The 14,504-nt window shown below is 45.9% G+C and overlaps 1 protein-coding gene across 1 annotated transcript; it reads right to left on the bottom strand.

Annotated features, from left to right (window-relative positions):
• Positions 1-780: 780 nt before the first annotated feature.
• On the bottom strand, positions 781-4,675 carry ccn2a (cellular communication network factor 2a). Its single transcript, XM_079572326.1, has 5 exons — positions 4,521-4,675; positions 4,216-4,432; positions 3,478-3,732; positions 2,301-2,512; positions 781-1,133 (listed from the first exon to the last, which is right to left on the bottom strand). Exons 1-5 carry the CDS (start codon positions 4,575-4,577, stop codon positions 837-839), a joined length of 1,038 nt encoding a protein of 345 aa, XP_079428452.1. The 5' UTR covers positions 4,578-4,675; the 3' UTR covers positions 781-836.
• Positions 4,676-14,504: the final 9,829 nt, after the last annotated feature.

Raw genomic sequence — 14,504 nt, 5'->3', positions numbered from 1 at the left:
CACCTGTATGAGTTGAAAATGGCTCATTGAGTTGGCGTGACTAGTCCAATTAAGTTTCTTGAACTTGCTGTTTTTTTTTAGTGTGAACTAGGATTAAAGCATGGAAATCAGCTGCAAAAATGGGAAAAGTTTACAAAAAGGACTCATTTGGACAGGGTTTGGACGTTGAGATTCTTAAGAAACCCAGTCCAGATGAATGTTTTTTGAAAACTTTCGCCACATTGAGGACCGAGAGCTCACGCAAACGCCAAGAAAGGTCTAATAAAACCGTCCGACAAATCAAAATCTTTAAGTAAATAAGTCTGAACTAGTCATGAGTTCTCATAACAAGATCTTTTAAGTCGTGTCGATGTTTTTTGCAGTGCGGTCAACTGGACGGGTTTCATTGAAATGGCAGTAGGTTGTTCCAAAGTCAGATAGTGCAGAGTCTCTCGGAGCCGCGACGCAACTCTCTGTCTGAGTTTTAGCCGGAAAAACTCCAGCCGTACAAAACTTACGCTTAAACACGTAGCGCTTTTTGCTACTTTTACGCTGCAGCAAAACATTGAGTTAAAGCGACTTGAAATCTTGAGTTGGTTGGACTAGCGTAGATTGAATCAGGCCTAAATCATCTGACGGTTTTTGAGGTGTTTATTTCAAGCTAAAGTATCGTCTAATTGGAGGACGGTTTCTGTTTTTCCTTCAAGTGCAATATCTTCAAAAGCTCAAGTCCAAATTACTCATAAATTTCAAGTCGCTTAAAGTGATATCAAGCTGCAAACATGAGATGGTTTTCTCAGTTTTCAAGTCATAAGCTGCCCATTGTCTGCGTTTTTTTTTCTTCTTTCCCGTTTCCCTCACGCCATGTCGCCGAGCATCTTCTTGTAGTACATGGATTCGAAGATGTCGTTCTCCCCGGGGCAGTTGTGGTGGCAGGCGCACGACTTGACGAACATCATGTACTTCTTCATGACCTGTCCGTCGGGGCACTTGAACTCCATGGGCAGCGTGGTGGTTCGGTGAGGGGTGCAGCAGCGGCCGTCCAGGCACACGCCGCAGAACTTGGGCCGGTAGGACTTGGTGGTGGTGCAGCCGGAGATCTCGAACTTCATGGGCTTGGAGACCCGTGGCGTGCGGATGCATTTTTTACCTTTCTGTGGGGAAAAAAAAAGAAGACATAAGGTTGTTAGTCGGTGTTCATTTTGAGTACCAGAGACATTTCCTTTATTTGGTTGTACAAAGTTTCAATTAAATCAGAATATCGAGTTCTGTCAAAGTTCAAACACTGCAAAAAGTAACTAGGTAAGTATAATCATCTCAATTTGAGCATGATAATCCAAATTTTGGTTGTTTTGACTAGTTAAAGGGACTAGATGCAAGTTGGCCATAATATGCTCACTACTGCCACCTCAGGTCTTTTGTGTAACTGCAGGTTCTATATCATTTCTGACTCATTTCAATACATTTCGTCCTTATTTCAGTGTCCTCAAACAAGCAAAGTAAACAGGAAAAATGTCTAAATTGGTGAAAACCGCTCAAAACAAGATACATTTCCTCAATTCAAGTAATTTAAGGCAATGCTTGATGTTTACTTTTTTGCAGTGAAGTGGTTTCTGAGTATTTTATGAATCTCCAGTCAGCAAAGAATTGTTTCTTTTTCAAGTATTTACTTTCTTTTGACAATTTTCTCCATCCACAGATAGTTTGAAATAAGGTAGACTTTATTGCCTTATTATCCACTGCACTACAAAAAGTAAACATGAAGAACTGGCTTAAATGACTTGAACTGAGGAAATATATCTTTCACTCATTTAGACCTTTTTCCTGATCTGACCAAGATTATTTCTGCTAGTTTGAGGACATTTAAGATGGTTCTATGGTAAATCTTGCTTGAAATAAGAAAGTAAAACTGCCAATGGGACAAGACCATATTTCTTACCCCATTGGCAGAGAAACTTACTTGAAATAACGGCAAAATGTATTGAAACGAGTCAGAAACATTTCAGAACAAGTGAAATAATCTACATCTTAACTAATGAAAACAACAAAAAATTGGATTATTATGCTCCAATTGAGACATCTAAACTGATCTATTACTTTTTGCAGTGTGCATTTGCTATTATCTTTTTATGAGACAATATATTGATGTTTTGCTCGTCTTTCTTCTAGAACTTTCATGTTTTCGTCCAATATTAGGCCTAGTTTCGTCCTATAACAGACCAGGCTTTGATCTGGGTGGTATTTGATGAGAAAAGTCATAGCTACTCAAGATTCCTAGTTCATTCTAACTCCTACAGCTGTATTAGTGTTTAAGGACTCACCCTGATGCTCTGCTCCAGCTGGGACTCGCAGGGCCGCACCATGCACAGCCGGGTTTGCTTCTCCAGCCTGCAGTCGCGGTTGTCGTTGGTGACTCTGGTGGAAATGCCCAGGCCGCACGTTTTGGAGCAGGCGCTCCACTCGGTCGTCTGGATCAGGCAGTTCTCCCGCATCAGTGAAAGATCTGGGCCGTACGTCTCCTCCTGCCTGTAAGCTGCAATGAGAGGAGGAAACACGGTTAGTATCTATGTTTCTATCCACACTTCAGTTATGTAGTGGGTTTGCTTGTGAATCTTCAGTAGTTTCAACTTGTTTAGATTTGTTTCATCAGATTTCACTCCAATTCACTCTACTCTTCTTCACTCTTCTATCATTCTGGTTTTAATACCTTTAATAGTTTGCTCAACCGTTTGGTAGAGCAAACTTTATCGAATCATGTGCTGTTTCTAATTCTGCCGATCGCTACCATTCGGTTCAAGTTTGTAATACTCAAAAGATCTAGTATAAGTTGGGGTTAGAATAGTTTGGACTGGACTATGCTGGTTTAGATCAGGTTTGGGCCAGTTCCGACCTGTACTGGTTTAGACCAAGTTTGGACTGGTTTAGACCAGGTTTGTACTGGTTTAGACCAGGTTTGTACTGGTTTAGACCTGGTTTGGACTGGTTTAGACCAGGTTTGGACTGGTTTCGACCTAGTTGTACTGGTTTAGACCAAGTTTGGACTGGTTTAGACAAGGTTTGAACTGGTTTAGAGCAGGTTTGGACTGGTTTTGACAGATATAGAGCAGTTTTTTCCTGGTTTAGAGGAGTTGTCGATTGCTTTCGACCAGGTTTAGATCAGGTCTGGCTGGACTGGTTTGTGCTGGTTTAGATCAGGTTTGGACTGGTTTAATGCAGGTAACTCAGAGGTCTATAAAAAAAAAATGCTTATAAAATACAAAGAATGGTGTCGGGAGTAACATTAAAGGGTTAAACATTCTGGTTTAAACACATTTTGAATTCAAAAGGTTGATGAAAGAAGTCCTTGTGAAGTGCTTGAGAACCACCAGGGGGCCCCGTTGCACTTATGGTTGGGAAACACTGGCCTACTCTAGATTCTCATGTTTAATATTCACTTATGCCACATCTTCCATCAGTGTAATGCGACATCAGAAACAGAATATTGGAAATGAAACTCACCAGGCAGGACAGAACCCATGAAGGGGTCCAGGACCTTGGGGGTATCGCAGACCCACTCCTCGCAGCACTTCCCAGGCACTTTGATCCTGCGGGGCATGGGGCAGTCGGGGCTGGGCAGGCGCACGTCCATGGAGCAGAGGGGCACGCAGCCCACGCCGCCGTCCAGGCACGTGCACTGGTACTTGCAGCTGCTCTGGAAGCTCTCGCCGCTCTTGTAGACCATCCCGTTGAAGATGCAAGTGGCTCCTTCCCTGGCTGCATCGAGAAGAGGAGAAGAAGCCCAGCTTAGGGCAGGAAACTTGATGCGAATAAAGAAGGACTGAGTGGAGAGCCTTGTCGTGTCCCCTTACAAGTATTTTGCCTATAACTTTTTTCATTTTAGGCATAGGACAGTTGTTCTCCTGCTGTGGTACTTCTTTAGGTAGTGCTCACGGTTTGCAATTTTGCTATTCATTATAGTTTGGGATACTTTTCATCCTTCAGCATTTCATCTAAGTCATGATTTCTAGTTTATACAACCCAAGATTAGTCCCATTCAAGTTTCTTTTAGACCTGATTTTGTCCTAATTTGATCTAAGACTGGTGGTACTTGGATGGTCTCATGAGGTAGAATTTAGGTTAATGAGAGTCTAGTTTACAGATATAAGTGTCTACAAGATAATTTAGGTCGAAATAACAAAGAAAGTCTATCGAAGAGTACTTTTTGACGGCAAATATTTCAAAATCTTCCCAGCTTACCTGTGCAAACGCCGATCCTCCTGTTGATGGGGGATCCGAAGTCGCAGTAGAGGCCCTTGTGCGGGTCGCAGACGTCCTTGTCGGCGCACAGCTCGCCCATTTGCTTGGCGCACACCCTGCAGCACCCGCACCCGTCCAGGACGAGGCTCACCCCGGGCGGGCACTGAGGCGGCGCGGAGGGGCACGAGCACTGGCCGTTGCACTCCTGACCAGCAACCTTAGCATCGAAACAACAAAATGTAAGTTTGACGGTAATGGCAACAAACATCTAGAAGTCGTTTTGATAGAGATGTTTTCAGGCTTACCAGGTCGGACAGCGCGACGCACAGGAACGGCACCAAAATCCTTATCGCAGCAACCATCTTGTCTTGTCAATGAACTTCTCCTTTAAACCTTCTATGTAAAGTCGTTGGATAATCTCAATAAAAGCGAGGATTTCTTCTTCCGATCAATCTCTTGTCTCTTCGGGTCGGTCGTCCGGTGGTAGCTCCTGTTCCTGCTGGGGGTGAAAGCCGGACTCGAGCTCGTGTTGTTGCTTGTTCTGTTCTGAGCTGTGAGTGAGGAGCGTGCTTGCCTTTATACCCGAGCTCCGCGTGGAGGAGCCAGGGCTGGACAAACAGGGACATACTTGGCATTCTTTCCTGGCTTCCTGAACCCCCCCCCTCCTCATAACTCCCCCCCCACCCACCCCCACCCTCCCCCTTTACTCCAGACATCCCACATTCCAGCTGTCTGAGAGAGAAGGCCGCGCTGCCAAACAACACCACCCCGACCCCCGTCCACCCCTCCCTCTATGCTCCCCCTGTTTCCCTCCCCATCCCTCCCTGACTGCGAGAAAAAGATGCCTTGATGCGTTTGAATGACTTTGTAGTTTTATTTAAGTGATTTTGTCTTTTTAAGTTTAAAAAGACTGCTGGGGAAAGAGTGTTATTGCACTTGAAGTAAGAAAAATAAAGTCTAATTTCACATAATTCTAATTGCAAATAAGATACTATACATTCAAAAACAAACAAAAATATGTTTTTGGATTTACATTAAGAAAATCTATATTATCTAGATTTAAGGTTATTTTGCTCAAATCAAGGGACATCAAATCATTGATAATTTTGCTTACTTTTAGATTGCAGTGCTACTCTCTCTCCATTTCTCTCTCCATCTTTCTGCTCTCCCCCTCTCTTCAGTCTTCTCTCTCTCTCTACATCCTCTCTTTTCCACATTATCTTCTTCCCTCTCCTCACTCTTCCCTCTATCTCTATTCTTTCCTTTCTCCTCTCCCCCTCTCTTCGCTCTTCCCTCTCTCCATTTTACTCTCCAGTCTCTTTGCTCTTCTCTCTCCATTCTCTCCTTTCTCCTCTCCCCCCTCTCTTTGCTCTTCTCTCTCTCCTTTCTCCTCTCCCCCTCTCTTTACTCTTCTCTCTCCTTTCTCCTCTCCCCCTCTCTTTGCTCTTCTCTCTCCATTCTCTCCTTTCTCCTCTCCCCCCTCTCTTTGCTCTTCTCTCTCTCCTTTCTCCTCTCCCCCTCTCTTTGCTCTTCTCTCTCCTTTCTCCTCTCCCCCTCTCTTTGCTCTTCTCTCTCCTTTCTCCTCTCCCCCTCTCTTTGCTCTTCTCTCTCCTTTCTCCTCTCCCCCTCTTTGCTCTTCTCTCTCTCTTGCCTTTCTCTCCCCCTCTCTTTACTCCTCTCTCCTTTCTCCTCTCCCCCTCTCTTTGCTCTTCTCTCTCCTTTCTCCTCTCCCCCTCTTTGCTCTTCTCTCTCCTTTCTCCTCCCCCCTCTCTCTGCTCTTCTCTCTCCTTTCTCCTCTCCCCCTCTTTGCTCTTCTCTCTCCTTTCTCCTCCCCCCTCTCTCTGCTCTTCTCTCTCCTTTCTCCTCCCCCCTCTCTTTACTCTTCTCTCTCCTTTCTCCTCTCCCCCTCTCTTTGCTCTTCTCTCTCCTTTCTCTCCTTTCTCCTCTCCCCCCTCTCTTTGCTCTTCTCTCTCTCCTTTCTCCTCTCCCCCTCTCTTTACTCCTCTCTCCTTTCTCCTCTCCCCCTCTCTTTGCTCTTCTCTCTCCTTTCTCCTCTCCCCCTCTTTGCTCTTCTCTCTCTCTTGCCTTTCTCTCCCCCTCTCTTTACTCCTCTCTCCTTTCTCCTCTCCCCCTCTTTGCTCTTCTCTCTCCTTTCTCCTCTCCCCCTCTTTGCTCTTCTCTCTCCTTTCTCCTCCCCCCTCTCTCTGCTCTTCTCTCTCCTTTCTCCTCTCCCCCTCTTTGCTCTTCTCTCTCCTTTCTCCTCCCCCCTCTCTCTGCTCTTCTCTCTCCTTTCTCCTCTCCCCCTCTTTGCTCTTCTCTCTCCTTTCTCCTCCCCCCTCTCTCTGCTCTTCTCTCTCCTTTCTCCTCCCCCCTCTCTTTACTCTTCTCTCTCCTTTCTCCTCTCCCCCTCTCTTTGCTCTTCTCTCTCCTTTCTCTCCTTTCTCCTCTCCCCCCTCTCTTTGCTCTTCTCTCTCTCCTTTCTCCTCTCCCCCTCTCTTTACTCCTCTCTCCTTTCTCCTCTCCCCCTCTCTTTGCTCTTCTCTCTCCTTTCTCCTCTCCCCCCTTTGCTCTTCTCTCTCTCTTGCCTTTCTCTCCCCCTCTCTTTACTCCTCTCTCCTTTCTCCTCTCCCCCTCTCTTTGCTCTTCTCTCTCCTTTCTCCTCTCCCCCTCTTTGCTCTTCTCTCTCTCTTGCCTTTCTCTCCCCCTCTCTTTACTCCTCTCTCCTTTCTCCTCTCCCCCTCTCTTTGCTCTTCTCTCTCCTTTCTCCTCCCCCCTCTCTCTGCTCTTCTCTCTCCTTTCTCCTCTCCCCCTCTCTTTGCTCTTCTCTCTCCTTTCTCCTCTCCCCCTCTCTTTGCTCTTCTCTCTCCTTTCTCTCCTTTCTCCTCTCCCCCCTCTCTTTGCTCTTCTCTCTCTCCTTTCTCCTCTCCCCCTCTCTTTACTCCTCTCTCCTTTCTCCTCTCCCCCTCTCTTTGCTCTTCTCTCTCCTTTCTCCTCTCCCCCCTTTGCTCTTCTCTCTCTCTTGCCTTTCTCTCCCCCTCTCTTTACTCCTCTCTCCTTTCTCCTCTCCCCCTCTCTTTGCTCTTCTCTCTCCTTTCTCCTCTCCCCCTCTTTGCTCTTCTCTCTCTCTTGCCTTTCTCTCCCCCTCTCTTTACTCCTCTCTCCTTTCTCCTCTCCCCCTCTCTTTGCTCTTCTCTCTCCTTTCTCCTCCCCCCTCTCTCTGCTCTTCTCTCTCCTTTCTCCTCTCCCCCTCTCTTTGCTCTTCTCTCTCCTTTCTCCTCTCCCCCTCTCTTTGCTCTTCTCTCTCCTTTCTCCTCTCCCCCCTCTCTTTAATCTTCTCTCTCCTTTCTCCTCTCCCCCTCTCTTTACTCTTCTCTCTCCTTTCTCCTCTCCCCCTCTCTTTACTCTTCTCTCTCTCCTCTCCCCCTCTCTTTGCTCTTCTCTCTCCTTTCTCTCCTTTCTCCTCTCCCCCCTCTCTTTGCTCTTCTCTCTCTCCTTTCTCCTCTCCCCCTCTCTTTACTCCTCTCTCCTTTCTCCTCTCCCCCTCTCTTTGCTCTTCTCTCTCCTTTCTCCTCTCCCCCCTTTGCTCTTCTCTCTCTCTTGCCTTTCTCTCCCCCTCTCTTTACTTCTCTCTCCTTTCTCCTCTCCCCCTCTCTTTGCTCTTCTCTCTCCTTTCTCCTCTCCCCCTCTTTGCTCTTCTCTCTCTCTTGCCTTTCTCTCCCCCTCTCTTTACTCCTCTCTCCTTTCTCCTCTCCCCCTCTCTTTGCTCTTCTCTCTCCTTTCTCCTCCCCCCTCTCTCTGCTCTTCTCTCTCCTTTCTCCTCTCCCCCTCTCTTTGCTCTTCTCTCTCCTTTCTCCTCTCCCCCTCTCTTTGCTCTTCTCTCTCCTTTCTCCTCTCCCCCCTCTCTTTAATCTTCTCTCTCCTTTCTCCTCTCCCCCTCTCTTTACTCTTCTCTCTCCTTTCTCCTCTCCCCCTCTCTTTACTCTTCTCTCTCTCCTCTCCCCCTGTCTTTGCTCTTCTCTCTCTCCTTTCTCCTCTCCCCCTCTCTTTACTCTTCTCTCTCCTTTCTCCTCTCCCCCTCTCTTTACTCTTCTCTCTCTCCTTTCTCCTCTCCCCCCTCTCTTTACTCTTCTCTCTCCTTTCTCCTCTCCCCCTCTCTTTGCTCTTCTCTCTCCTTTCTCCTCTCCCCCTCTCTTTACTCTTCTCTCTCCTTTCTCCTCTCCCCCTCTCTTTACTCTTCTCTCTCTCCTCTCCCCCTGTCTTTGCTCTTCTCTCTCTCCTTTCTCCTCTCCCCCTCTCTTTACTCTTCTCTCTCCTTTCTCCTCTCCCCCTCTCTTTACTCTTCTCTCTCTCCTTTCTCCTCTCCCCCCTCTCTTTACTCTTCTCTCTCCTTTCTCCTCTCCCCCTCTCTTTGCTCTTCTCTCTCCTTTCTCCTCTCCCCCTCTCTCTGCTCTTCTCTCTCCTTTCTCCTCTCCCCCTCTCTCTGCTCTCCCCACTCTCCATCTTTCCTCCCACTTCCATCCCTCGGACCCCACACTGTGAATTCCTGCAGACTGACTTCACAAACCGACAGCCGGGGCCTATAAATAATATTTTCTTTTAAAAGCCGGCGGCGTCACAAGTGGCACAGTTCAAAGCGAACGCCGCGGCGCAGGTTACGGTAAAAAGCAGAGCCGTTAAAACAATGGCCGCTCTGTTGTAAAAGAAGTGAGAACAGGCATCAGGACAGGTGCAGCTGCCAAAACCTACACACAGCAGCAGCAGCAGTGGTCGAGCCGCTTCCCCCAGATGTAAGAACGTGATGCAAAGGTGGGTCAGTTTTACATTTTAGTCCAATCGTTACCAAGACGATAGTTAGGACTCTAAATCCAAAATCCCCTCTAAAAAAATCTTTGTAACTATTATGGCACAAAATAAAACCGCAAATTCAAACCTGGTTCTATCCACTCTTTATAAAGTTTAGAATCACTATTTGAGTCTGTTAAAGAGACTAGATGCAAGTTGGTCTCATTATACTCACTACTGCCACCTCAGGTCTTATGCGTAACTGCAGCTTCTATATTAACCCCTTAACTCCCACCTGAACCGAGCCAATTTTCTCCAGTTTGGCTTTACCCTAGTCCAAAAGCTTCTGGAAAAAAGCTGTGAAAATAGCGACAGAACTGAGATGAAAACAAGGATGAAGATGTGACAAAAAAGTGAGAAAAGTTTGACAAAATTTTTTTAAAAAGTGGCAAAAATGTCACAAAAATGACAAAAAAATGACAAAAAATTACCAAAAAAATGACAGAAATGTGACAAAAATTTGATATAAATTTGACCAAAAAATGACACAAAAAAGTGATAGAAAATGTATAAAAATTTGACAAAAAAGTAACAAAAAGAGTTTTCAAAAATTAGTTGAATACCCAACAAAAAAATGATGGAAAAAAAAATCTGATGACGTGAGGAAAAAGATCCTCTCGGTTCAGGCGGGAGTTAAGAGGTTAAAGGGACTATATGGAGTTTAAAAATGTTAAAATTAAGTATTTTCCTCCCCCTACATGTTCCAACAATGTCCTAATGTGTAGAAAGCGCTCCTGCACGAGCTTAACATAGAAGGTGCAGTTACACGTATGACCTGAGGTGGCAGTAGTGTGTATAAAATGGCCAACTTGCATCTAGCCCCTTTAAGCTCGTGCATGACGGATATTCGGACCCGAAGTAACAACTTTCTGAGTGACAGTGCAGGATTTTAGAGGCAGTTGTGGTGAACAGGTCTGAGCTCATTCTACACATTAGGACATGGAGGAACATGTAGGGGGAGGGAAATACTTACTTAAACTCTGTATAGTCCCTTTAAAATGACCAGCTGCTTTCATCATAATTTCAGTTTTTTTGGCTTATTTAGTGCTTATTTAACAATATTTGAGGAAAAGACAATCGTCGTTTTTAAGTCGTTTTTAAGTCATGGCTTGTCACCCCAGGGTGATTGTTGGTCCCGACGCCAAACTGGTTGAGACCCATTGATTAAAGGGTCTATCTCAGGGGCCAGGAGACTGATTGATTGATTGATTGATTGATTGATTGTTTATTCCGAGTTTGATATACATTACATACACACTATACAGAGTTCAAAAATGGTAAAATTGTCTAATTTCCTCCCCCCCCATGTTCCAGGCATGTGTAGAATGAGCCCAGACCTGTTCACCACGACTGCCTCTAAAATCTCTAAAAGTTGTTACTTCGGGTCCGAATTGACGTCATGCACAAGCTTAATATAGAAGCTGCAGTTACACGTATGACCTGAGGTGGCAGTAGTGAGTATTTAACATGCATTCATGACATTTCCACATGTTTCCATATACTATACTGTACAAAAACTCAAAAAGGAGTGGGAGGAAGTAAACTTACTTCCCTGTAAGTATCATAATTTCATTAATGTTATTGGATCCAGTAGCAGGGCCATTTCGACAACCTGACGGCAACAAACAGCACAACGACCCCGGCCAATCCCAACCACACGAGACCAGCTGGAGACTAGTTGGCCGGTCAAGTTGCCGCGGACTTTTTCAAGACGCTACTATTTGTTATCCAGTCCTCACCCTGTGGGACGTTTCGGTGACGTCCCGGCAAAGTCTCCGATACCTGTCGAACAACAAGGAGATCTGAAAGAGACTCCATACACTCTGAGGTCTCGGAGTTGCCACAGCTGCTTGAGACCTTGGAGACTCAGCTGAAATTGTTTGTTTTCACCGAGACCTGGAGACTCTCCTTATCTTCACGGGACCTCTCTACCGCACCCTATAGTAGATGTCATCACTGAAAATATAGGCAATTCTGACACTTTTTTTTACCCATACTTATGTCAGTAACCCAGCAACAGTTTCAAATTGATATCTTAGAATAAAAATGTTTCCCCCTATTCCCTTTCCCTGTGGTCATGTTTGATCCACTGCAAAAAATGGCCTCAGGAAATGACACGGGGAGGCTGTGGTGATGCTCCGTTTGTAATGCGTAGTTTGAAGGAGCAGTAATAATGTGCGACTGAGGGGTCTGTGCGTGTGAACATCATTCTTTGGCGCCGGCTTCAAAACCGCCTCGAATGTAAACAAGCGTTTGGCGGTTTTGCCAGTGGAACGTTCTGGGCTATCTCCCGCGCTGACGGCCTCTCTCCTCTGTCTTCCTCTGTCTGCCGCTCGTGTGGTAACGTCTGGGCGAAGGTAGGACATACTTTGGCCCTGACATCAGCGGAGCACAGGAGCAGCAGTGTACTGTAAAAGCACCCGCTGAACACGCTGTACCACCGACGGGCTGGGGGGGCTGGAGGGGCTGGGGGGGCTGGTGTTGTGGAAAACCTTTGGCTTTTGTTTTTGTTTTGACACAGGAGTTGTACTGTACGCAGAGGAAAGTTCTGCCAACAGCTGTCTCTCTCATTGAGGTCCACAGGAGTCATTCTCATTCAGTTTGTTCTTACGTAAAAGGTCCAGGCGTGGAGGTCATGGGTTTGATGTGTGTGTGTTGGTGTGAGTGGAGTGGAGTTGTTTTGTGTTTTGTTTTATTTCACTGGAAAATGTGAGAATGAAGTCTTGGCTTGTTTCAATTAGCATCTGTAATGTCAAAAGATCCAGCTTTATTCTTCACCAAGATCTTGTGTTACTGAAGGCTTAGGCTTCTCCAGCAAGAAGATTTTCTGTGGGGTTAAGGTCTGGAGACTGTGGCGGCCGATCCATCTCATGCTCCCTGAACCGCTCTTACATAATGTGAGTCTGAGGAATCCTGGCATTGTCTTCTTGGAATATGCCCGTTCCATGAGGGAAGAAGAAAAATATATTGAGGGAATGGAAGCTTACTTGTATAGAGCTTTTCCTTCATACTGGCCTGTTGTACATGTTTTTAGTGGTAGGGGAAACCAGAGTACCCGGAGGAAGCCTATGCAGACACGGGGAGAACATCCACTCCACATAGAATTGCCCCGTCCAGGTGGAAATCGAACCCGGGACCCTCTTGCTGTGAAGTGCCTCCCAGAGAGGGAGGGAATCCCATGTCATTGAGGATGTGGGATCTCATTCTTTGGGCACATAGTGTTGACGAACTGCAGCAAACCCAGATCATAACATGTGGGTTAAATGTTAGACTTTTGTTTGGGTCAGACAGTGAAGTCTTAATGTTCAGGGGAATCTGAAGCTCTGGTGAGTTCACAGAAAAAAGGATCTTTGTCCATAAGTGTTCCTTTAATGTGATGTGGCAGGAGTTTGTCTGATGGGACGAGAGCACAGAGTGAGGCCGATGGGCAACTGTTCACAAGGAGAGCTTCATGATCTGGCTAATGGCGGGGGCACACGGCGCGATTTTACGATACTGTACGATCACTAGTCGTGGGGAAAACCTTAGGTCGTAGCTGAAACTTGCAGGTCTAAGGTCGTAAAGTGAAACAAGGACAAAGATTTATAATAGAACCGTCGTACGACTGAAGACGAGCGTCGACCGTCATCAGATGGTATCTGATATTATAGAACACTCGTCGTAGAGCGAGCCTCCTCTCGCTGCAGAGAGGATCTCTGCCAGAGTCACGTCAACGCCGTCAGAGTCAGAGCAACAGAGGCCAGGCATGAGCGGGTCCAACTCTGCATTTCTACAGGACTTTCCCTGCACTTTTCCGAGGAAACAAACACCGCTAGCATGTGGCGCTCGCCTCAGCAAAAACGTCTGACGCCTGAAACTGCTACGACAAAACTTTGATCGAAGCTACGACTGTCTCTTTGAACAATTTTACCATCACCACATCTAAAAATCTGACACTAAAGGCTACACCAGCCATAAGAACCATGTTCTGGAAGGTCAAGGCACCAGAAGGACAGTACGACAAGGGGGAAACGCTACAGTATTGTTTGTAGATACAAGGGGTTAAACATGGGGGATTTATGTTCATGCTTTGGCTTTTGCATTGAACATAAGATATCTTTATGATACTATTAAGTATTTGACATTTACCTGGTTGTTCTCTGATTACACATTTTTCGGATTATTTGCACCTCTTTGTATTCATAAGAGCTGAACTCAACTTCCCCATGTCTATCTTATCTTTTCTTGTAAACAAAACCGTCAACATTTTGTACATTGACACATGGGTTGCCATTATTTACTCAGAGATCCAGTTGTTCCTGAAATGGTGAGATGTTCCGTCCTCTTTGATCAGACAGATTTACTTCTCCTTCTCAAGCGATGTCAAGACTCATGAGAACAGCAGGTGCTTCTCCAAGTGTTTACTTTTCCTTTTTTTTTCCACCAGAAAATCCCACTGAGATTCAGAATCTCTTTTTCAGACGTTTTCTGACCCCAGATCTGAACTTTTGTCCATGTTTTTTGCAGTCGGGGAAGCCAGAGCACCTAGAGGGATCATTAAACCCCACCTGCCCAAAGATCAAACCAAGAAGAACAAGAACAAAAGCATTTCTTGCAAGTTCAGGCTTTTCGTACGATAGGAACTCACTTGTTTAACTTCCACAAACCTGAAATACCAGAGTGAAGTTGTACAGAAGAGCGTAGTCTGAGGCCCTGTAGTGAAGTTTAGTCTGACTTGAAGCGTCCAGGTGCAGCGTGTCCTTGGCCCATTGACTCATTTCACTCCATCAAAACCAGGAGCGGAAAGCGGCGAGACGAGTCAGAGTTTTTCTTTCTCGGTGAATGGTGGGATCACATCGGGGCCAGCAGACGCTTATGAAAGACGGCCCTGCTCCTTCTGCAGCCGGGAAGAAAAACAAGCTCTGAGGTTTGCACGCGGCAAACAGACACGGCGTTTCCTCGACTGATCTGAGGCGACTGCGCCGAGTCTTCCACCGATTGAACTCAAATGTTTCATTCACTCTTTTGACATGTCACAAGTGTATATACTTGCAGATTAGTAAAGAGGCTCAGGGGTTTGAACAGTGTTTTGTAGTTTAGTTTATAGGAATCACTCTCCGCTTTTGACCAAATGACTCTCTGCGTTAAACCCAATGACTGTCTACGTTAAACCCAATGACTTTCTGCGTTAACCCAATGACGTTAAACCCAATGACTTTCTGCGTTAAACCCAATGACTTTCTGCGTTAAACCCAATGACTCTCTGCGTTAAACCCAATGACTCTCTGCGTTAAACCCAATGACTCTCTGCGTTAAACCCAATGACTTTCTGCGTTAAACCCAAAGACTTTCTGCGTTAAACCCAATGATTCTCTGCGTTAAACCCAATGACTCTCTGCGTTAAACCCAAGGACTCTCTGCGTTAAACCCAATGACTCTCTGCGTTAAACCCAATGACTTTCTGCGTT

The sequence above is a fragment of the Gobius niger genome (assembly GCF_951799975.1).
Source record: "Gobius niger genome assembly, chromosome: 15".
NCBI lineage: Eukaryota > Metazoa > Chordata > Actinopteri > Gobiiformes > Gobiidae > Gobius > Gobius niger.
Note: the sequence above shows the minus strand (reverse complement) of the source record. Positions and strands in the feature narration are given on the sequence as shown.